The 25,700-nt window shown below is 37.1% G+C and overlaps 1 protein-coding gene and 1 long non-coding RNA gene across 2 annotated transcripts in view; both read right to left on the bottom strand.

Annotated features, from left to right (window-relative positions):
* Positions 1–5,718: 5,718 nt before the first annotated feature.
* The window catches only part of LOC119876964, a 28,310-nt gene continuing 8,328 nt past the window's right edge, over positions 5,719–25,700 (bottom strand). Inside the window, exons 2-3 of the long non-coding RNA XR_005369142.1 lie at positions 8,518–8,674; positions 5,719–6,026 (exon numbers count right to left, since the gene is read on the bottom strand). This is a non-coding gene — a long non-coding RNA (uncharacterized LOC119876964). The remainder of the gene's footprint in view (positions 6,027–8,517; positions 8,675–25,700) is intronic.
* On the bottom strand, positions 15,144–16,103 carry OR2T4G (olfactory receptor family 2 subfamily T member 4G). Its single transcript, NM_001389081.1, has one exon. The coding sequence runs from the start codon at positions 16,101–16,103 to the stop codon at positions 15,144–15,146; it is 960 nt and encodes a 319-aa protein (NP_001376010.1).

Here is a 25,700-nt window from a genome sequence, read left to right as displayed (position 1 = left end):
GAGTGGCCCAGTGGTTGAGCGTCTGCCTTTGGCCCAGGGGGTGATCCTGGAGTCCCAGGATCCAGTCCCGCATTGGGCTTCCTGCAGGGAGCCTGCTTCTCCCTCTACCTGTGTCTCTTCTCTCTGTGTGTCTCTCATGAATAAATAAATAAAATATTAAAAAAATAAAAGCAAATAATTAGAACTTAAAGTGTTGCTCTAATTTTATGTCTATTTTTTGTTTATTAAAATCAATAGAAAATATTGATATATACAGGGAACAGGAATTTGGACCAAAGTTTTGAGAAACATTCCTATACACCAAAATAACTAGTTTTGTTAAAAGGCACTGTAAAACTAAGCATCATCCCAAGCTATCCATGACTTTAAAATCCAGTTAAGATGGAAGAGGCCTTGAATCTCTTAGTGTATCTGGACAGCACTGTAAACTCAAAGGTAGAAGCATCTTGAGAGCAGTTTAGTATTCTCATATGTCCAGAGTTTCTAGTGTGTAGTATCTCAAAATATACAGAGTATTTCAGAAGGTTGCTTGGGCCAGGAAACCTCAGAGTTCTGTTTTTGCACCTGATCCTACAGGCAGGCCAGTCTCTGGGAGAAGTCATCCTGCTCAGCCTATGAAAGGCTCCTCCCCATGGAGCAAGTCTACTTCTGCATCAGCTCTATGTTGAGATCTGATGACTTTGTCTTCTAGTCTCGATTCCTGAATCAAACAATGGCCCACTTTAGGGTTTTCATAAGACTTTCTCTATCCTTAGCTTTATATTTTATATTGGTGGAGACAGAACTTTAGGTGAAACCTATCTTCTCCTGGCCTAGCTTGTTACAGCACTCTGTCAGGACTGTTATACATGAACTGAGGGATTTGGCTTTCTTTTTTTGAATAAAGCTCTTGAAGATAATATATCATTATAAAGATATAAATTGGGAGGACAAGATAGGGAAAAATGAAGGACCTCATCTTACTTTATGTTAAAATAACAAATTCTTTAAATTATTATTTTTCCTTTATTTTTTTAAGTTTTTGTTTTAGATTGTTAAATTCCAGTTAACATACAGTGTAATATTAGTTTCAGGTGTAGAATATACTGATTCAACACTGCCATACAATACCCAGTGCTCATCATTCAAGTGTACTCCTAAATTCCAGTCATGTGTTTTACCAATCCTCCCACCCACTTCTTCTCTGGTAACCATCAGTTTGAACTCCATAGTTAAAAGCCTGTTTCTTGGGTTGCCTCCTTATCTCTTCTGTTTCCCCTATGTTTATTTTTGTGTATGGTATAAGAAGGTGATCTAGTTTCATTCTTTTGCATGTCACTGTCTAGTTTTCACAACACTGTGTATTGAAGAGACTGTATTTTCCCCATTGGGATAGTCTTTTCTGCTTTGCCACAGATTAATTGACCATATAGTTGTAGGTTCATTTCTGGATTTTCTACCCTGTTCTGATCTATGTGTCAATTTTTGTGCCAATACCATGCTGTTTGGATCACTATAGCTTCATAATATAACTTGAAGTCCAGAATCCGGATGATTCCAAATTTAGTTTTCTTTTTCAAGATTACTTTGTCTATTTGTGGTAGAATAGACAAAGTTGTTTATTCTAGCTCTGTAAAAAAATGCTGTTGGTATATTTATAGGGATTGCATTAAATGTATATTGCATTGGGTAGTTAACAATATTTATTCCTCTAATCCATGAGCATGGGATTTTTTTTCATTTCTTTGTGCCATCTTCAATATCTTTCACTCTTGAGGATGATATTAGATATTTGTTTTTCATACATGGTCTTTATTTTGTTGAGGTATGTTCCTTCAAAACCTACTTTGTTGAGGATTTATATCATGAAAGGATGTTGTATTTAGTCAAATGCTTTTTCTATATCTATTGAAAGAATAATATGGTTCTTACCTTTTCTTTTTTTTTCTTTCTTTTCTTTTATTAATGTGGTGTATCATATTGATTGATTTGGTAATATTGAACCATCCTTTCAGCCCAGGAATAAATTCCACTTAATTATAGTGGATACTTCTTTTAATGTATTATTGGATTCAATTTACTAGTATTTTATTGAGAATTTTTTTAATTCATGTTCATCAGAGATATTGGCCTGTAGTTTTCATTTTTTTTACTGGAGTCTTTATCTGGTTTTGGGATCAGGGTCATGCTGTCCTCATAGAATGAGTCTGGAAGTTTTCTTGCCATTTCTTTCTTTCTTTTTTTTTTTTTTTGGAATGGTTTGAGAAGAATAGATATTAACTCTTCTTTAAATGTTTGGTACAATTGCCCTGGGAAGTTGTCTGGCCCTGGATTTTTGTTCATTGGGAGATTTTTGATTATTGATTCAATTTCTTTGCTGGTTATTGGTCTGTTCAAGTTTTATATTTCTTTCTGTTTCAGTTTTGGTAGTTTGTATCTTTCTAGGAATTTGCCCATTTCTTCCAGGTGGTCCAGTTTGTTTGCACATAGTTTTTCATAATGCTCTCTTATAATCTATTGTATTTCTGTGGGTTTGGTTGTTATTTATCCTCTTGCACTTGTGATTTTATTTGGATATATCTCTTTTCTTCTTGATAAGTCTGGCTAAGAGATTTTCCATTTTATAAACTTTTCCTCCTTCACAGATCCCTGTTTTTTGCCATCTCCCTGGGGTTGTCTGCTTGCCTTCTCTCCAAGAGCAGCACAGCATCTTCAGGGCTCTATCCCAGACAACCCTGCTGACCTTTAAAACTCCATTTTTTAAGCTCTTCCAGTTGTAAGGACTCAGGAAAATCAGCCCCTCTTGTCTTCCCAGCCAATTACTTTGATGAAATATTCTCCTTGTGAGTTTCCCTGTGGACTCTGGACTCCATTCTCTCTCCCTTCTCTGTGACTGTAGTTCCCTCCACCTGCAGCAGCCATAGTCCACTTTTCTCCTAAATCACATCTCAACACTTCCTACCTTCTTTGATGTGACCTTTTCTCTCTCCTTGGTTGTGAAATTTGTTCTGTCAGTTTTCAGGTTTATTTCTGGGGAACTTATAACGTTTTGATAATTATCTAGTTGTATTTGTGGGCTGTACCTACGGTCCTGCTACTCAGCTGCCACCTTCTCTTCCTTCTATACCTCTATTATATGTCAATACCATGCTGTTTTGATTACTGTGGCTTTGTAACATTTTCAAATCAAGAGATATTATGTTTAGCTTTGTGTTTCCAAATGATTGCTTTGACTATTCAGGGACTTTTGTAGTTCCATTCACATTTTAGGATTGATTTTTCCATATCTGCAGAAATTCTCATGGGAAATTTAATAGGGATTGCTCTAATTGCAAAAATGGCTTTGGGTAGTACGAATATTTTAACAATGATAGCTTTTCTAATTCATGAAAATGTTGTCTTTGTACTCATTTGTGTCTTCAATTTATTTCATCAATGTCTTTGTTTCATGGTTATTTTATTCTTGGTTAAATTTATTCTAAGTATAATAACCTGCATGTACATCTATGGATACATGAGTGAAGAAAAGTTGGTATATACAAAAGAATAGTATTTAGTCATAAAAAAATAACATCCTGTTCTTTGGTATATGGAATAAAATCAAGAATATTATGCTGTTAAAAAGAAACCACAGGCCCAAACTTAGGCCAAGTTACCAAACTCTTGCACCCACAGGAAGTTGACCTCACCTGAAATAATATTTGTTTTATTTTTATGACTTCCTTGTCCTTCCTTTAAAAACCATTTTTGTTCACTTAGCCCTTTGGAACTCCACTTTGCTTGCTAGATAGGATGATGACTGATTCCTGAATCTTTAAATCATATAGGGTCTTCAGATTTATTTAGCTTTTTAGGTTTGCTCAATTTTATTTTTTAAAAGATTTTGTCATAGCAAAAGAATCTGGAGGGAACTTTCAATGCCATTCAGGTACACCAAGAAACCACAGATGTGGTTCCCTGTAAACTCTTTGAACTTAAAATCTTTCTCAATATTTATAAGGGCTGTAAGCTATTTTCAGTGCTAAGCTCCACTTTTTTTTGCATTTGAGCTCCTGATCTAATTTGCTTTTCTTTACAGGGCAGAGAAGCTGAAGCTGTTGGATGGTTATGCCTAGACCTAATTGAGCTGGCACACTTACCCAGAACTAAATTGAGCTGGCAGATTTGCTCTGAGCCCAGCTGAGCTTGCAGAAGTGTTGGTTGCAGGCCAAGCCCCTAGCCTTTCAGATATTTATTTATTTATTTATTTATTTATTTATTTATTTATTTATTTATTTATATACAGAGAGAGGCAAAGACTTAGGCAGAGGGAGAAGCAGGGTCCCTGTGCAAAGTCTGATGTGGGACTCGATCCCAGGATCCTGGGATCATGACGTGAGCTGAAGGGAGACACACAACCACTGAGCCACCCAGGTTCCCCAGATGACAATTCTTCTGGTGAAAAACACCACACTTTAGTTATATCTTGGCTTGAATGCTGAGAACTATTAGTGGTAACTGTAGTTCTCCATTGTGTTTGGGATTAGTCCACAGTCCCCATTCCTTGTGGTTTGCTGGTCCAACTGCTTGCCTAACTCAAGGTTCAATAGGAATTATCGATGGTGTATAGAAGGCCTTCTTGTGGCCAGGACACATTAACATTTGTTGGTTACTGATGATACATTACGATGCACATATTTGTTAGTCTTGATTTGTGTAGGTGAAGATTATTGCTAATGGGGAAGTCACAGGTCAGAAAGCTACAAAAATTGGTTAGGCATAGGCCAAGTATTTAATGGCTGTTAGTGTGCTCACTACCTCAGGAATACTACTGTGATGAATAAGTTGGCCATGAAATGGGTTAGACTGACCCTAAGTTACTTGCCAATGTCAGAAATCTTTTGTGAAATAATGTACTATAAAACATTTTCAGGCTACCTGCATGGAGCCTGCTTCTCCCTCTGCCTGTGTCTCTGCCTCTCTCTGTGTGTGTCTCTCATGAATAAATAAATAAAATCATTAAAAAAAAATTTCAAACTCCAATCCAGGGGTACATTCCTTTAGGTATTAGTTTAGCCTCAAGAAAACAAAAAATTTGGCTAAAGTAATTCTTTAAATTCTCAAGAACTGAGCATGCCAACTTCTGGCACACCTGATTATTTTATGTCTAAGAACTAGTCCCAGAAGTTGCAGATTATCTAGTAAAATTGCAAAAATCTTACTAAAAGCGAGTTATAATTATAATGGTGATTATAGGGAATGTTCTGAATAGCTAAGATCATTTAAGAGGTGCATTTGAAAGCAATAGTTCCTAAATTAAACAGAATGAGATGCCTGTTTCAATTGGCAAACAGATTACTCCAAAAGATTTCAAAATTCCAAAGCAATTTTGTCAAATTCATTGGAAAACGTTAATGAAAAATTAAAGATGCAAGAGGTACCTAAAACAAGTGATTATAAGACTGATGCTGTAACTAAACCAACATGGATTTCCTTAGTTTTTAAAGATCCAGGTCTCCAGGATCAGGCCCCGGGCTGCAGGCGGCACTAAACCGCTGCGCCACCGGGGCTGCCCATGGATTTCCTTCTTGATGAGTTAGAATCTACATCAGGTTGAGTTGTTGTACAAAGAAAATTTTATTTGCAGCAAATAAGGAGATGACAGAAAATAATTTCCAAAGCCATAACTCTCTGAGCAAGGGTGATTGGGTTCCTTTTATTTAGTGTTAAGATGAATAATTAGATAGGGAAGCCCTGTATTATACAGAAGTAGCCCTAAGGTCACCCACACTTCCTAAATAAACAGGACTATACACACATTGTACATTATGTATATTGGTGTTCTTTCTTGGGTGGACATTTTAGTATTATAATGAGGTAAAGGTAGTTGTAGGTCATTATAGAAGGCATTCACAGTCCATATGCACAGGCAGGAGTTAGGAGTTCAACTCAAACTGGTCTAGGTTGGTCTGGGCTGGCGGGGGAGCTTGTCAAGACAATGGTTATCATGCCAGGGGTAGCTCCACTTTCCATTTCTTGTGTTAAGAGATATCCTAGAAAGAACAGAGCTTAAGAAAAAAATGTGGGGTAAATATTGGTGAGTACAAACAAGTGAGCAGTAAAGGTCAAGTCTAGCTGGAGACAGTTTAACTCCTACTGCTCCCCTCTATCCTCCTCTGAGTACTCAGTCTAGATTGAATTGTTTTTCCATGGATCTCTGGGTGGCTCAGCGGTTTGGCACCTACCTTCAGCCCGGGGCATAATCTTGGAGTCCTAGGATCCAGTCCCACATCAGACTCCCTGCATGGAGCCTGCTTCTCCCTTTGCCTATGTCTCTGCCTCTCTCTTTCTCTCATGAATAAATTTAAAAAATCTTAAATAAAAAGAATTGTTTTTCCATGCTGAAAGGACAACATAACTATAAACAGGAGCCCACCATGTTATGGGCCTTATAGACACATTTCTGTATCTATCTTCAGAAGAAGGTCCTTTGATGGGCCCCTCTGAGATCTGATAAAGCAAGGATATTCTGATAAAGTCCTACATTATTCTTTTAAACAGCTCAGGGTAAACACTGTGGATAGTAGAACCTGACAAAGGTATCTCAGAAAAACTGGTGGAAGCCAGGAAAAGGTGAACATTCCTTTTCAACTTTTACATATTTTAAAATCCTTTTAAATCTCCATCTATATTTCTAGACAGGAAAATAAAAATTTATGTTCTCTTTTAAAGTCCAGACCTATTGCTATTTGAAACTTTCTCTCTCAGCAATAACTATTGTCTCCTACATTATCTTATTTTGTGTAGCTGGGCTTAGCTTTCTTCCTGTCTGAGGCATGAAGATTGGTTTTTGTTTGGAGATTTTATATATATATATATATACAGATTATATATATATATGGCTATAATGGCTATTATTGAAAGTGGCTCTGGACCTCGCGCCCTTTCAGGGGACATCTCTTACATCCAAAGGATTTTTTAAATACTTCCAAAATATTTAGAATTAAAACTACATAGTCAGAAGGAAATAAGCAAATAGAAGATAATGTAGTTGGGTAAATAAATTTTGAAACCATTTAAGTTAAAACACAATTTGAAGAACTGAAAGGAAATGTCCTTATCTTACAAATCTTTACAAAAATAGGAATGCAGCTCTCAAGACAATTCAAAATGTACCTGTTTCTTTACCAATCCACAAACCTTCCCTGTCTGTCTCAAATGGCTTGTAAATTATTGACCTTAGGAAAACAAGATTTTTCTTGGAGAAATTTGTATTCTTTCTCTGTCCCTTAAAGTTACATATATTATCATGTTGTTGATACGTACACACAGACCACAATCACCTAATACTGATGGTGGGGAAAAAAAGCAAAAATATTTTAAAATATTTTAAAATTATATATATATATATATATATATTATATATATATTTATATTTATCTCCAGATGGCATTGCTGAAATTAATTTGTATAAGAGCTCTATGTAATTGGTTTAAAGGCAAGTGCCTATAAGAATTGTCCATTCTACACCCTGTCTTAAGCCTGAATTGATATGTGGTGGGGGCAACGGGACATTTAAGATATTTTTGTGATTCTTTTTTTAACACCTCTCTTTTTGTATATATAATGATGAAACATGTTGTAACGGTTGAACAGGGAAGGAGAAAGAAAATTTATTATCTGAGTGGACCCTTCATTGTGGAAAAGTAGATCAAGAGTTTATCTATATTATTGAACCTGCTTTAGGCTCCCCCGCTCTTTTTTTTTTTTCCACATTGTGCGTTTTGTCCTGAATTGTAAGTTAAACACAATGCTAGTACCTGTTTACACTGTGAAGTGGATATTGTTACAGAGAGCACACTGGAGGCTTTCTCACTGTTAGGCAAATAATGCTCATGTGAACATATGATCTGAGAAGAAGAAAGCCCTGTAGTTTTAACTGTTGATGCTATCTGTCTTGTTGGAGAATAAATTTTAGAATTTTTCTTCCCCCTCCAATAAAAAAAAATGAATTGGCCTACTGAACTGGCCTCTTTCTATCCAGAAAGATAGGAACTAAATCTTTTTTTCAGGTTTATATTATCTAGGAAAATATTTAAGAGTTAGGCAAAATGAAGTAAAAGTAAGGGTACTTGTTTGATCCAGTCCCCTTAATTTAACAGAATAGCTATTCAAACCAAACTAAACATCTTTCAATTCAACCGGAGATGTAAGGAAAGAATGGTTGGAACTCCACAAATAGAAAAATGACTATTTCATAAGGTAGGAGTGAGAAGAAAAATGCAAGGAATATATCAGAAGAAAAATGGCAGGTGGAGGAAGACTTTGTAATGTGGCTATGGGAAAGTGATACAGTTCTAGAGCTCAAAATTAGGACCTGGAGAAACTTCCCTGCCTGAAAGTTCCTCAGTGGTAAAGCAGGGCAGAATCATGAGTAGGATAGTGGGGTCTCAATATTCCCAGAGGTACAGAAAGAACAAGGGTGTCTAACCTGGCAGAGTTCCCAAGCACTGGAGTGAGGAAACAGGTTTAGGTCAGCAAGCCCAGGAAAAGTCTCACCTTGTTTTGCTGTAAACCTCAAACCAAGGCCTGATCAGTTGACCATTCTCTGTGTAGGTCCCTGCAAAGGGCTGGAACTCAGCAACCCTCCATCTTCCTTTGGTACAGGTGAAGTGGGTGTACACTTGACCAGATGAATGATCTCCATGCCAGGGCCCTGCAAGGAACATAAATGGGACAATCCTCTGTTTCTGTTGGGAAGGGTGAGATGGGTGTGCCCATGAGTGGGTGAAAGCTACCCCTGCTGGAACCCTACAAGTTGCACAAATCAGTGTCCCTCTTCCTGCCCTGAGGCAGCATGTGAGTGTGCAGGTTCCACAGGAGTCTGCAGAACTTAGCAAACACCACAACTTCTCAGCCCCAGGGCTGGAGATCTGGGTGTGGACATTTTTGTTTTCACCCTCTAAAGAGGGGCAGAAAGCCTCTAGAGAACAAAAACCTCACAGAGCAAACAGATTACACTGAGCCTGGCCCCCTGGCAAGGGGCAGTGCAACTCCACCCAGGCACAGACACCTGAGAATCAGAGCAGCAGGCCTCTCCCCAAGACCAGCTGGAAGAACAGGGGGACAGCAAGCTGATTGACCAAACCGCTCTGGAAAGCTCCAGGGTTGGGGAAAATAGAATATAGAACTTGAGGTTTAATTTTCTTATGATTCATCTTTCAGTTCAAAATTTTCCACTTTTTTCTTTTTTTCTCATTTCAAATAGTTTCTTACTTTATTAACTCTATGGTTTAATGTCTTTTTTCTTTAAAGTTCATATTTTGCAATTACATACTATAGATATAGTCTTCAGTTTTGGCTTCTTTTAAATGAATCAATTTTGGAATTTAGAGTCTTTTAAAAAACAGACCAAAATACAATCAGGACCACGTGGATCACCTTTTTTACGCTGTGTGAGATTATATTCTCTCTCCTTTCTTCATCCTCCCATTTTTTTTCTCTCTCTCTTGCTTTTCTTTATCTTCATCTTTTACCTTTTATTTTCTGGTTCTTCATTTCTTTGGAATTTTCCTGTGTGTACTTTTTTTGGGTCATGGTTTATATTTTTGACTCTGCTCACTCTAACAGCCATTTTACATGGGAAAAAATGACTAGTAGGAGGAATTCACAACAAAAGAAGGAATGAGAGGTAATACTTTCTGCCACAGATATAATGGATATGGATTTAAGTAAGATGTCAGAGATGTAGATGTAGTTCAGGATAGCAATTATAAAGTTACTAATTGGATTTTTAAAAAAACATAGAGCATCACTAGAGAATCCCAGTGCAGAAATGAGGTCAAATCAGGCTGAGATTAAAAGCACTCCAACAGAAGTGAAATCTAAATTGGATGCTCTAACTCCTAGGGTAAATGAGGCGGAAGAGAGAGTAAGTAACATAGAAGGCAAGTTGATGGAAAGAAAGTGGAGGAAAAGAGAGAAAAACAACTAAGAGCCCATAAGGAGAGGCTCTGAGAGATAAGCAATAGTTTGAAAAAAAAATCCATATTAGGGATCCCTGGGTGGCGCAGCGGTTTGGCGCCTGCCTTTGGCCCAGGGCGCGATCCTGGAGACCCGGTATCGAATCCCACGTCGGGCTCTCGGTGCATGGAGCCTGCTTCTCCCTCTGCCTGTGTCTCTGCCTCTCTCTCTCTCTCTCTGTGACTATCATAAATAAATAAAAATTTAAAAAAATCCATATTATTGAAATTCCTGAGGGTGCATGGGGGGTGCAGAAGGTATATTTGAGCAAATCATAGCTGAGAACTTCCATAATTTGAGGAAGGAAACAGGTATGCATACCCAAGAGGTAGAGAGGACCCCTCTCAAAATAAATAAAAATAGATCAACATCCTGATGTATAATAGCAAAATTTACAAATTTCAGAGATAAAGAGAAAATCCTGAAGGTAACTTGAGACAAGAGATTCCTAACATACAGAGGGTGAAATACCATATTAACAGCAGACTTATTCACAGATACCAGGCAGGACATAAAGGATTGGCATGATATATTTAGGGCATTCAATGAGAAAAATATGAAGCCACAAATACTTTATCCAACAAGGCTGTCATTAAGAATAGAAGGAGAGATAAAGAGCTTCTAGGAGAGACAGAAACTGAAACAGTATGTGAGCACAAATCCAGTCCTGCAAGAAATATTAAGGAGGGGAGCCCTGTAAGTGAAGAGGGAGCCCAAAGGAATAGAGAGAATCTGCAGTAACAGGGACCATATGGGTAATACAAGGTCACGAAATTCATATCTTTCAATAGTTATTCTGAATATAAATGGGCTAAATGCTCCAAAGACACAGGGTATCAAACCAGATATAAAAGCAAAACCCATCCATATGCTGTGTATAAAAGACTCATTTTTGACAGAAAGATACTTTCAGACTGAAAATGAGAGCATGTAGAATAATTTACCATGTAAATGGACCCCCGAAGAAAGCTAGGGTAGCAATCCTCATATCAGACAAATTAGATTCTAAACCAAAGACTCTAATAAGAGATGAAGAGGGGCACTATATCATGCAGAAAGGATCAGTCCAACAGAAATACCTAGCCATTATACATATTATGCTTCCAATCTGGAAGCAGCTAATTATATCAACCAATTAATAACCAAAGTAAAGAAATACATTGATACTAATAAAATAATAGTAGGATACTTCAATACCCCATTCACAGCAATGGACAGATCATCCAAACAGATCAACAAAGAAAAAGGGCTTTGAATGACACACTGGACTAGAGGGACTTCACAGATATATATAGACCATTCCATCCTAATGCAACAGAATACACATTCTTCTCAAGTGAACATTGAATTTTCTTCAGAATAGACCACATACTGGGTCTCAAATCAGATTTCAACTGATACCAAAAAATTGGGATTATTCCCTGCATATTTTCAGACCACAATTGCTTTGAAACTTGAATTCAATAATAAGAGAAAATTTGGAAATAACTCAAACACTTGGAGGTTAAAGGGCATCCTACTAAAAGATGAATGGTTCAATCAGCAAATTAGAGAAGAATTTAAAAGATTCATGCAAACTAATGAAAATGAAAGTACAACTGTTCAAAACCTTTGGGATACAGCAAAGGTGGTCCTATGAGGGAAGTACATTTCATACAAGCCTCTCTCAAAATATCAGAGAAATCTCAGATATACAAGCTAACCTTACACCTAAAGGAGATGGAGAAAGAAAAGCAAATGAAGCCTAAGCCAAGCAGGAGAAGATACATAATAAGGATTGGAGCAGAACTCAATGATATAGACACCAGAAGGACAGTGGAACAGATCAATGAACCTAGGAGCTTGTTCTTTGAAAGAATAACATAGATAAGTCCTTAGCCAGCCTTATTAAGAAGAAAAGAAAAGAAAAGAAAAGAAAAGAAAAGAAGAAAAGAAAAGAAAAGAAAAGAAAAGAAGAAAAGAGAACCAAGCTAATAAAATCATGAATGAATGAAGACAAATCATAACCAACACCAAGGAAATACGAACAATTTTAAGAATGTATTATGAGCAACTATGTGCCAACAAATTAGGCAATCTGGAAGAAATGGATGTATTCTGGAGAATGTTCCATGTGCACTCGAGAAGAATGTGTATTGCTTTAAGATGGATTGTTTTGTATATATAAGTCAAGTCCATCTGGTCCAGTGTGTCATTCAAAGGCCTCTTTCCTTGTTGATTTTCTGCTTAAATGATCTTTTTATTGTTGTGAGTTGGGTGTTATAGTCCCCTACTATTATTATATTATTATCAATGTGTTTTATTTGGTTATTATTTGGTTTGTATAATTGGCTGTTCTCATATTGGAAGCATAAATATTTATAATGTTAGATCTTGTTGGATAGATCCTTTAAGTATGATATAGTGTCCATCTTCATTCCTTACTACAGTCTTTGATTTAAAATTTAATTTGTCTGATATGAGAATTGTTACCTCAGCTTTCTTATAATGTCCAATAGCATGATAAATGGTCCTTCACCTCCTCATTTTCATTTTGGAGGTGTCTTAAATGAGTCTCTTGTAGACAGCATATGGATAGGTCTTTCTTTTTTATCCAATCTGACATCCCTGTCTTTTGACTGGAGCATTTAGCCTTTTACACTCAGAGTCACTACTAAAAGATATGAATTTAGTGCCATTGCATTGCTGGTAGCATCACTTTTCTTTATAGTGTGTCTGTTTCTTCCTGGCTTGTTATTTTTGGACTCTTTGCTTAGAACATCCTCTTTAATATTTCTTGGAGGGCTAGCTTGGTGATCACATATTCTTTCAGTTTCTGTCTGTTCTGGAAGCTCTTTAGCTCTCCTTCTATTCTGAATGACCATCTTGAAGATAAAGTATTCTTGGCTGCATGTTCTTCATTTACCACCCTGATTATATCATACCAATCCATTCTGGCCTTCAGGTCTCTATGGATAGTTGTGATGCCAAACTAATGTTTCTACCCTTGTACATTAAGGACCTCTTACCTCAAACCACTTTCAGGATTTTCTCTTTATCTTTGACATTTCTTAGCTTCACTATTATATTTCAGTGCATTGATTATTTTTCTTGATTTTGAGGGGAGTTCTCTGTGCTTCCTGGACTTGAATGCCTGTTTCCTTCCCAGATTAGGGAAGTTCTCAACTACGATTTGCTCAAATATACCTTCTATCCCTCTATCTCTTTCTTCTTCCTCTAGGATTCCAATAATTCTAATATTGTTTTGCTTTATGGCATCCCTGATCTCTTGACCCCTCATGGTCCATCGGTTGTTTTCCTCTCTTTTCATCAGCTTCTTTCCTATCCATAATTTTGTCTTCTATGTCACTGACTCTCTCTTCTGCCTCATTTACTCAATCTGTTAGAATATCCATTTTAGATTGCACCTCATTTAAAGTATTTTTAATTTTGACTTGATTAGATTTTATTTGTTTTTTTAAAAGATTTTATTTATTCATGACAGACGCAGAGAGAGAGAGAGACAGGCAGAGGGAGAAGCAGGCTCCATGCAGGGAACCCGATGTAGGACTCGATCCTGGGTCTCCAGGATCACAACCTGAGCTAAAGGCAGGCATCAAACTGCTGAGCCACCCAGAGATCCCAAGATTTTATTTATGTACTAAGGTATTCCCTAGTGTCTTTTTTTTCCTTTTTTTAAAATCAGGGTTTGTAATCATTATTCTGAATTCAATTTCTGTCATTTTACTTATATCTATATTGATTAGATACATAATATACCATATTACCTCTTGTTCTTTCTTTTGCTCTGAATGTCTTATTCTAGTCTTTTTCTCCAAAGAATAGATGAATGAGAGAACAAAATAAAAAAATATCATCCATGACCTCAGCAAAATACACACTAGACAAATCCAAAGGGATCAGAAACCAAAAAAGAAAAATTTTAAAAAGGGAAAAAAGATATAATTTATTCTTACACATGGATAAAACAGGGGAGTCATTTGGTGCTAGATGTATTTTGGTTTGTTTGGTAGAAGACATTAAATCCCAAAATTGTAAAGAAAGGAAATGAAATGAAATATAGATAGATAGATAGATAGATAGATATAAATATATAGATATATATAGATAGATATAGATATATATCTATATATAGATGGATACAGATATATCTCAATGAAAAGAAGCCAAAAATGAAGAATGCCTATAAATATAAACATAAGAATGAAAATTTAAAAAGATTTAAAAACAAAGAATTGATAAAATGAGAAACTAGTTGAAAAGCAAAAAAGAAAAAGAAAAATTTTAAATGACAAACTAAAACCTCATAAAAAACCCCTCAAATTCTATACACTATTTTCCCATAGTGCATAAGCTTTTTAGTGATCCATAAACTTGGTTCAACAGATGTTGCTGTCTGTCTGTGGGAGGAGCTGGTTCCACTGATTGTAAGCTGTCTTTACCTAGGCATACTGTCAGGGGGCCAAGCTCAGTGTAAGCTGCTTCAGGTTACTCTATGTAGCTTTTGTTCTCTGAAGGCTTTTTGCATCACTTTAGAGTATGAAAAAAAAAAAAAAACTAAGACTAAAAATCCTAAAAAAAGCATGTGTGACAGAAAGACCATCTTATCTATTTACTTGGACTTAATTTAATTTGTGGAAATGAAGCATGAATAAGAGTGGTACAAAGAACATCCTATACCCTTTACCTAGACTCTTTGTTGTTAACACTGTACCTACTCTGCTTTATCACTTTTCTGTCAATCTGAATTTCTCTCTCTCTCCCTTCTGCCTTCCCTCCCTTTCTCTCTCCGTCTCTATCTCCTTTTCTCTCTTTTATTTGAGAAAATTTCTTACCTCCAAATGATCTTTATCCTGTAAATAATTCATTATATATTTAATGTAAGTATTCTTCTATATAATAAGAGTACAGTTATAAACTTTAATTTTACCTCAAAATATTAGCATAGTACAATACATTTTGAATGGAGATTTAGAATCAAAGATAATTGTAGTACATTAGAGAAATTCGTTAAGTAGTTGTGAATATGATATAAGATACCATGGTATGAGGTCCCAAGAAATTTATTTATGTACTAAGGTATTCCCTAAAGAATCATTGGCATAAGATTCCTAAGTTCCAATGTGTAGAGAGAAGAAAAAACAGAATAAAATATTAATTTTCTATTTTATAATTTCTTGAAAGACAGGTCCTACATTCACCATTTTCTTTAAAGCTTCTGTGACATCTTTATTCCTCAGACTATAGATTAAAGGGTTTAGCAATGGAGTAAGTATGGTATAAAAGACAGACACCATTATGTCTTTTTCAGGGGTGTGGTAAAAACTGGGAAGCATATAGTTGTAGACTCCAGCCCCATAAAAGAGAATGACCACCGTCATATGGGAGGAACACGTGGCAAAGGATTTCTGGCTTTTTGCTGAGTTTATCCTGTGAATGGTGAAAAGGATGAAAGAATAAGAGCTTGAAATGACTGCTACAGGGATAAGAAGCATGAGGACACAGCACAGGTACATGACTGTCTCATAGAGGGAAGTATCTGAGCAAGAAAGCTTCACTATGGCAGGGACTTCACAGAAGAAATGATGGATCTCTCGAGTTCTGCAGAAGGGGAAGGTCATGGTGATGGACGTGAGCATGAATCCATCCACAGATCCCAGAAACCAGCAGCCAGATGCCAGTAGAAGACACAATCTATGGTTCATGAGGACAGGGTAATGAAGAGGATGGCAGATGGCTACATAGCGATCATAAGCCATGGTGGCTAGAAGAAAACATTCTGAACCTCCTAGTGTTACATAGAGAAACATTTGCATCCCACATTCTAGGGTTGAGATCTTATTCATACTCAAAACCTGGTTCATAAGCATTTTGGGTACAGTGATGGAAATGTACATTACATCCATGAGAGACAACTGGCTGATGAAAAAATACATGGGAGTGTGGAGGTGAGCATCAGAGTATATCAGAAATATCAGGAGAGAGTTTCCAGACAATACCAACAAGAAAACAATAAAAATGATCACACAGAGAAAAGTTGGGTGTTTTGACTGACTGAAAATTCCCACCAGGATGAAATCAGATTGTCCACTGTCACTGATCATCCAAGTTTTGTTGTCCATGAGGGTTCATCTAAGCCCAGTTCATCTAGACCTCAAGTTCACCAGTGAAAGCTTTGCAGGCAATGGATCACTCATGGAATACAAATACCTGAAATGATTTAAGAAATACTGAGAATTTTGTGTTTGTGCACACCTACTTGTGTAAAAAAGAGAAAGTCCTATGGGCCTATAGATTGAGGATTATTAATCAGAACTTATTGTGAATCTATCATAAAACTAAAAAATTACAACTGTGGGTCAGAATAATTGGTTATTAATATTGAAGTTGACACAATTCAGGTCATGACATTTCCTCATAACAGACAGTGTCATACATAAACATATATTGGGAATTTACAAAAGGTAAACTTTGTTGGGCTAGCGGGATCAAGGGGGATCAGGAGGCACCAACAAAATGGCAGTGGATCCTCTATCTTGTTATCCCTGCCTCAGAACTTTCCCACCACCAGCAGACTTCCCAAGGACATATTATCAGGGGAAGACAGGACCTATGCAGGAAATCTGAACCGTATCAGACCCCATATAAGGGCATAAGCAGTTATCGCCCCATACCAATTCCGCCACTAACATGCCTTAATACCTATCACCCCATACAGACACACAACCCTTACCCCTCCCCCTTAAAAAAGCCCACTTGTACTCCCCTGCACGTGACTTCCTGGCCCTGAGACTTTCCCAGCTTCACTCCTTTGCAGGGCCTCGGAACCTTGCCCAAGAGCGCGTCCCATTAAAAGCCTGTTTCTTCCAACTTTTGCCTGGCCTGTCTTTTCATTTCACTACCAATCGGATTAAACCTGACAAACTTAAGCCAACAAGTCAAATCATTGAATTATTGAAAAATAGATAAACAATATAATTCTACAGTTTTCATTATATAAGTCTAAATTGATTTAACATCAATGCTTTGTTTACCAACAAGAATATTTTTAAAATTCTTAGAGGTTTATTCCAGGTAAGAAAGATTTTGAAACTAAATTATACATAATATCAAATATTAGAGATTCTTTTACCCAGAGAAGCAAGCTTTCCTGTGAAGTTTTTGTGGTTTTGTAGAGTGAGGAATGCACCCAACCAAGAAAAAGTCAGGTTTCTCACACATGAATGAACTTTTGGAGACCTATGGGACTTTAGGTGAGATGTTTAGAATCTCAGCCCAAATGCAACCATAGACCCAATCCCCCTGCTCTTTACTCACTGTTTCTCTGTCCACTCTGTGTAAAACCAAGATAAACAATTTTTTAGCTCAGCTGTAGTAAGGATTGAGGGAAAATAACAAAAGTGATTAGAACATGACTAGTTACTGATAAACATGTATACTTTAGTCTAAAGTGTTCATACCAATGTTTAGTTATTGGGTAGGATCTATGTAAAAATAGCTGTGACCATTATTGTCTTATGGTGCAAGATGCATTACTTCATATGGTTTAGCATCTATTCATATATTTATATATTCATATATTTAAAATTTAGACTTCACAATTTCTGTAGTCCCAAACAACTTGAATAAGTGTGTATGTTTATTTTTATTTATGCTTATTCCATACAAATATATATATAATTAAATAAATACATAAGTGAATAGGTGATATACATATATGTATATATAAATAAATATATCAGTTGTAATATATATGTATCTGTTGTAATATATGTAAGCATATATATTACATATATAGCAATTAATTTCTCATGGAAACTGATATGCTGAGAAGACTATAGACTATGCTCATACTTATAGACTATGTCAGTAGGTGTGTTTTAGTTTATTTTACTGTTTTTAAATGGTTCACTAAGATCAGCTTCCATCTGCTAATGAAAGTAGTATTTGATAAAAAGATAATTTTATTTTGCCGTGAGATCCACATTTGTTGGATATTTGTATTAAGTACTGAATATTTATATTAAGATGTCTAAATCGTTTGCAGTGTTACCTACTCCTTCAGCATTCTAGAGTATAGGATTATTGGCAAGGGCTTTTAAATTTTAGCATTAAAAAAAATAAGGGATGCCTGGGTAGTTCAGTCAGTTGAGCGTTTGACTCTTGATTTCAACTCAGGTCATGATTTCAGGATCATGAGATTGAACCCCACATGGGGCTCTGCACTTAGCATGAAATCTGCTTGAGATTCTTTCTGTCCCTCTCCCTACTCACACTCCTTCTTTCTTAAAATAAATAAATGAAATCTTTAAAAAATAAAACAGGACCATCTTTGTGACTCAGTTTGTTAAGCATATATCTTTGGCTCAGTTCATGATCTCAGGGTCATGGGATTGAACCTCACCCCGGGCTCCCTGCTCAGTGGGGAATCTGCTTCTCCCTCTCCCTCTCCCCATGGCTTGTGCTTTCTCTTTTTGCTCACTGTTTCTCTCTCAAATAAATACATAAAATATTTTTTAAAATAAAATAAAAATATTTAATGTCAGAAAATTAAAAAGTTACAAAGATCATAATGTCTGTAAGAGAAAATATAGAAGAAATTTTTATTGTTTGTCTTAATAAAGGCCATATGTATTCTGTGTGTATTGCTTTTTGTAGTACTTTGTAGCTGTTTTAAAATTATACTTTAAAAAAATAAATAAAAGGCGAAAGATTTATACGATCTGAAGAGAAACCAGAGTATATCAGAAAGGGAGACAGAACGTAAAGACTGCTAACTCTGGGAAACGAACTAGGGGTGGTAGAAGGGGAGGAGGGCGGGGGGTGGGAGTGAATGGGTGACGGGCACTGGGTGTTATTCTGTATGTTAGTAAATTGAACACCAATAAAAAAAAAAATAAAAAAAATAAATAAATAAATAAATAAAATAAATACAATTATACTTTAAATGAGATTTATATATATTTTTCTTAATAGAATGACTACCTCCTCCTTACAAGTAGCCAAGTTTAATTCTTCTTTATATTTTTCAACATGTAACTTAGGCATAACCACTGAAAAGCAAGATAGAGAATAAAAAATGGATTGGAGTTACAAACATCCCAGTGTTGCCTCATTTTCTTCTCAGCATATCAGTTTAAATGAGAAATTAATTGCTATGTGCATTAAAGTGATTATATTTGGGAAAACAAAACAAAGTCTTATCTGGTAAATAATAGAGACATGTAAATTCAAAGTTTTTCTTCTGTTATTTAGATTTTAAGAGATTAATTTCAATTAGTGAATCACACTAAAGATTCACAGTTTGCTGAATGAATAAATGAAAAGCAGGAGGGTGTCTGGGTTTGCTGGTAAAGTCATTGATGTACTTTAATAAGTGGCGGTGATTGTGATCAAGCCACACTGAACAGTCTACTCAGAGCATCTGACAGAGGAAGTGCAGTCTGTACCATCAAGGGAGCTTTCCTGATTATTGGTTCTTACTCCTTTGTATCCAATTTGTTGAGTTTCATGAAAACAGTTTACTATTTAAGTTGGGGGATGACTAATTTATAATTTGAAGATTTATAATTTGAAGATTTATAATTTGAAGATATATAAATTGTTAAGGGAGTATCGTGTCTAAGAGTTACAAGCTGTAGATCCCACTACTGGTCTGAGACAAAGTCATCTTCAGCTTAGTTGTGTTATATTAGCTATATTCCCTAGGAGCCTGATTTAAAAAAAAAACTGTAAAAAGATGAAATAAGATAAACAAACAAATAAATAAACAAACAAATAAATAAATAAATAGATAAATAGATAAATAAAGTCATGCAATTATGCTGAGTGAAATAAGTCAATTGGAGAAGGACAAACATTATATGTTCTCATTCATTTGGGGAATATAAATAATAGTGAAAGGGAATAGAAGGGAAAGGAGAAGAAATGTGTGGGAAATATCAGAAAGGGAGACAGAACATAAAGCCTTCTAACTCTGGGAAATGAACTAGGGGTGGTGGAAGGGGAGGAGGGCGGGGGGTGGGCGTGAATGGGTGACGGGCACTGAGGGGGGCACTTGACGGGATGAGCACTGGGTGTTATTCTGTATGTTGGCAAATTGAACACCAATAAAAAACAAATTTATTATTAAAAAAATAAAAAAATAAATAAAAATAAAAATAAAAATAAAAAAACAATTTATAATTTGAGTTTTAGACAACCTGTTATAAGTTTAAGCAGAAAAACATAAATATAGTCAAGGTATTTGTTTTAGTGTTCTAAGTACCAGAATTAATTCTCTTCAAATTGAAACCAGTTATTCTTCTGCAAAATTTAACTTTCTGGGAAAAAAATAATCCAACAATATAGGAAAAATGTATTCTGTTTTCTTCTATCAATAATTGGAAATCTCAAACCCACTTTCTAGTGTAATAGAATGCAATTGAGTACACAAGTGTTTTAAATTTCAGAAGGAAATCTGCATCTATGTTCTCATTAAGAATAATAGAGAAAACAGAGAAAATATTGTCAAGAACTAATAGAAAGACTAGAACAGAACAAGTCAAGGACCATAGCCACTGTTTTTCTCCTGCAGTTCTGCCCACCTTTCAGGTTGAATCCATCATCAGAAGACACTACGCACCTCTTCTATATTGGTAAATGAAGTTACCAATACACTGGGTTAAGTGTATAAAGTGTATAAAGAAAAGTGGCAAAGTGACATCATCCTCGGTTTTACTCTGCTGCTTAGAGGAGTGGATAAAAGATTCTGTTGATAAATCCGCTTGGGACTTTGAAGAATCATGCAATTAATACATCTAAATATGCTAATAGATATTGCAGTGGCATTTTTTATGCCCTTAAAATTATTAAATGTAATGTGCATCAAAGTCTTTACCAATATTAACAATGGCTTCAGATTTCATCATTGCTAATAAATTTCTATCTGTGAAATATATTAGTCTACAAAATATAGACTACAAAATATATTTTCACATATTTGTATATATATATATCTTCACTAAACTTTTAGTCTTCAATAAAATTTGTAAAATTTTTCATTATTATCTTCATGAGTATAAAGTATGAAACTAGGTTCAATTTATGTAATAACAACACTAATCAGTACTGCAGTAGAGAATAAGTTGGAGTTTTTCACATCTCTTCTCAATATTTTTTTAATAATAAATTTATTTTTTATTGGTGTTCAATTTGCCAACATACAGAATAACACCCAGTGCTCATCCCGTCAAGTGCCCCCCTCAGTGCCCGTCACCCATTCACCCCCACCCCCCGCCCTCCTCCCCTTCCACCACCCCTAGTTCGTTTCCCAGAGTTAGAAGTCTTCATGCTGTGTCTCCCTTTCTGATATTTCCTACCCATTTCTTCTCCCTTCCCTTCTATTCCTTTTCACTATTATTTATATTCTCCAAATGAATGAGAACATATAATGTTTGTCCTTCTCCCATTGACTCATTTCTTAATCTTTTTAAAAATATTTTTAAGTTTCTATTTAAATTCCAGTTAGTTAATCTACATTGCAATAGTAGTTTCAAGTGGACAATATAGTGATTCAATACTTCCATACAATACCTGGTGCTCATCATAGCAAATGCACCCCTTATTCACTTAATTCTCATCACCTATTTTACCCATCCCCACATTCACTTCCTCTTTGGTGACTATCAATTTGTTCTCTGTAGTTAAGTGTCTGTTTCTTTGTTTGCCTCTGTCTCTTTTTCCCCCTTTGTTTATTTGCTTTGTTTCTTTTTTTTTTTTTTTTTTTTTTTTTTTTATTGGTGTTCAATTTACTAACATACAGAATAATACCCAGTGCCCGTCACCCATTCACTCTATTTGCTTTGTTTCTTAGATTATCGATTATACCTTTTCTCCTATAGTTAACTGGCAAAATAAATTGCTTTAATGTTCAATTTAATTTTTCCAATTTTCCCTTTTTGTGCAAAAACACGCATAATATAAAATTTGCCATCTCAGCCATTTTTCAGTGTACAGTTCAATGGTATTAAGTGCATTCATATTGTGCAATCATCACCACCATCAATCTCCAAAACTTCTTTCAACTTGAAAAACAGAAATTCCATACCCATTAAACAACTCATTATTCCACCATGCCCTACACATCCGGGAAACCACCATTCTACTTTACTTCTTGATTTTGACTTCCTTAAGTACCTTATACAACTGGAACCATACTAGTCTGCATGATTTGTGTGACTGGCTTTTTACATTTTGCATAATGTCCTCAATGTTCATCCATGTTGTAACATATTTCAGTTGTTCATTTTTAAGACTAATATTCCATTGTATACATTATAGTTTTGCTTATAAGTCCATTCAATGGACACATATGTTTCATATATTTTTCAGTAACTGAATAATGCTATTATGAACATGGATGTACAAATACCTCTTTGAAAGCATACTGTCAAGGGGTAGTATAAGGGCAGGTGGGTGTGGGGGATGGGTTGACTGGGTAATGGGCACTGAGGGGGGGCATTGACGGGATGAGCACTGGGTGTTATATGTTGACAAATCGAACTCCAATATATATACATATATAATATAAAATTTATATATAAAGCATACTGTCAAAACTTTTGGACATTTACCCAGAATTAGAATTCAAATTTATATGACAAAGCTATGTTTAAATTTTTGATGAAGTTTCATACTGTTTTCCCGAATGGTTATGCCAGTTTACATTCCTACCAATGATAGGCAAGAGTTCCAAATTCTCCACTTCCTCAACAACACTTGCTATTTTCTGTGGTGATTATTGAAGATATATTAATAAATTTAAGATGGTGTATCATTTTATTTTTATTTTATTTTATTTTATTTTATTTTATTTTATTATTTTATTTTTTTAAATGATTCCATTTGGTCAGAGGCGGGGCAAGATGGCTGAAGAGTAGGGTCCCCAATCACCTGTCCCCACCAAATTACCTAGATAACCTTCAAACCATCCTGAAAATCTATGAATTCAGCCTGAGATTTAAAGAGAGACCAGCTGGAATGCTACAGTAGGAAGAGTTCCCGCTTCTATCAAGGTAGGAAGACGGGGAAAAAGAAATAAAGAAACAAAAGGCCTCCAAGGGGGAGGGGCCCCGCGAGGAGCCGGGCTGAGGCCGGGGCGAGTGTCCCCAGGACAGGAGAGCCCCGTCCCGGAGGAGCAGGAGCTGCACCGACCTTCCCGGGGGAAAGGGGCTCGCGGGGAGTTGGAGCAGGACCCAGGAGGGCGAGGATGCCCTCGGGCTCCCGGGGACAGTAACAGCAACTGCGCGCCGGGAGAGTGCGCCGAGCTCCCTAAGGGCTGCAGCGCGCACGGCTGGACCCGGAGCAGCTCGGGGGGCTCGGGGCGGCTCCGCGGAGGGGGCTGCGGGGCGGGAGCAGCTCGGGGGGCTCGGGGGCAGCTCCGCGGAGGGGGCTGCGGGGCGGGAGCAGCTCGGGGGGCTCGGGGGGCGGCTCCGCAGAGGGGGCTGCGGGGCGGGAGCAGCTCGGGGGGCTCGGGGGCGGCTCCGCGGAGGGGGCTGCGGGGCGGGAGCAGCTCGGGGGGCTCGGGGGCGGCTCCGCGGAGGGGGCTGCGGGGCGGGAGCAGCTCGGGGGGCTCGGGGGCGGCTCCGAGGAGGGGGCTGCGGGGGCGGGAGCGCAAATCGAACAAACAGAGCAGGCTCCGGAGCACAGGGCGCCGGGACACAGCCCAGGATCCGGCCTCCCCCGGGACAGGCAGAGACCGGGAGGGCCCAGGACCCCAAGGACGCTCCTGCCTGGAGCTGAGCAGATCAGCGGCCCAGCCCGGAGCCTCCAGGTCCTGCAGACGGAGAGCTCCTTAGTTACTGCGGGAGCTGACTCCAGGGCTCCAGAGCTGGCGCTGCCACTGGGGTTTGTTCCTCCTGTGGCCTCATGGGGTAAACAACCCCCACTGAGCCCTGCACCAGGCAGGGGGCAGAGCAGCTCCCCCAAGTGCTAACACCTGAAAATCAGCACAGCAGGTCCCTCCCCCAGAAGACCAGCTAGACGGACAGGTGAAAAACAAATTATTGACCAAGCAGCACTGGAAAGTTCCAGGGGAACTCCAGAGATTTACAGTATACACCAACAGAGGATACTCCACCTCGTTTTTTCTTTTGTTTGTTTGTTTTTTGATTTCTGTTTGCTTCCCCGCCCTTTTTTCATCTTTTTTTCTTTTCTTCTCTTTATTTTCTTTCTTCTTCATTTTTCTTTTTTCTTTTTTTCTTTTTATTTTCTTCTTTCTGTTCTCTCTTCTTCTCCTTTTCCCAATACAACGTGTTTTTGGCCACTCTGCACTCAGCAAAATGACTAAAAGGAAAACCTCACCTCAAAAGAAAAAATCAGAAACACTCCTATCTCCCACAGAGTTACAAACTTTGGATTACAATTCAATGTCAGAAAGCCAATTTAGAAGCACTATTATACAGCTACTGGTGGCTCTAGAAAAAAACATAAAGGATTCAAAAGGCTTCATGACTGCAGAATTTAGATCTAATCAGGCAGAAATTAAAAATCAATTAAATGAGATGCAATCCAAAGTAGAGGTCCTAACGATGAGGGTTAACGAGGTGGAAGAACGAGTGAGTGACATAAAAGACAAGTTGATGGCAAAGAGGGAAACTGAGGAAAAAGGAGAAAATTAAAAGATCATGAGAATAGATTAAAGGAAATAAGTGACAGCCTGAAGAAAAAAATCTACATTTAATTAGGGTTCCCGAGGGCACCAAAAGGGACAGAGATCCAGAGGATGTATTTGAACAAATCATAGCTGAAAACTTTTCTAATCTGGGAAGGGAAACAGGCATTCAGATCCAGGAAATAGAGAGATTCCCCCCCCTAAAATCAATAAAAACCGTTCAACACCTCGACATTTAATAGTTAAGCTTGCAAATTCCAAAGATAAAGAGAAGATCCTTAAAGCAGCAGGAGACAAGAGATCCCTAATTTATACGGGGAGAAATATCAGATTAACACCAGACCTCTCCACAGAGACCTGGCAGGCGAGAAAGGGCTGGCAGGATATATTCAGGGTCCTAAATGAGAAAAACATGCAGCCAAGAATACTTTATCCAGCAAGGCTCTCATTCAGATTAGAAGGAGACATAAAGAGCTTCCAGGACAGGCAGGAAATGAAAGAATATGTGACCACCAAACCAGCTCTGCAAGAAATTTTAGGGGAGACTCTTAAGATTCCCCTTAAAGAAGAAGTCCAATGGAACAATCCACAAAAATGGACTGAATAGATATCATGATGACACTAAACTCATATCTTTCAATAGTAACTCTGAACATGAACGGGCTTAAAGACCCCGTCAAAAAGCGCAGAGTTTCAGACTGGATAAAAAGCAGGACCCATGTATTTGCTGTCTACAAACGACTCATTTTAGACATAAGGACAGCTACAGCCTAAAAATAAAAGGTTGGACAATCATTTACCATTCAAATGGTCCTCAAAAGAAAGCAGTAGACATCCTTATATCAAATAAACTAAAATTTACCCCGAAGACTGTAGTGAGAGATGAAGAGGGACACTATATCATATTTAAAGGATCTATCCAACAAGAGGACTTAACAATCCTCAATATATATGCCCCCAATGTGGGAGCTGCCAAATATATCAATCAATTAATAACCATAGTTAAGACATACTTAGATAATAATACACTTATACTTGGTGACTTCAATCTAACACTTTCTACAAT

This window comes from Canis lupus, chromosome 14 (genome assembly GCF_011100685.1).
Source record: "Canis lupus familiaris isolate Mischka breed German Shepherd chromosome 14, alternate assembly UU_Cfam_GSD_1.0, whole genome shotgun sequence".
NCBI classification, from domain to species: Eukaryota; Metazoa; Chordata; class Mammalia; order Carnivora; family Canidae; genus Canis; species Canis lupus.
Note: the sequence above shows the minus strand (reverse complement) of the source record. Positions and strands in the feature narration are given on the sequence as shown.

Bases quoted from the DNA above. Each gene is read 5' to 3' on its own strand.
- OR2T4G (NM_001389081.1), bottom strand. From the start codon at position 16,103: ATGGACAACAAAACTTGGATGATCAGTGACAGTGGACAATCTGATTTC.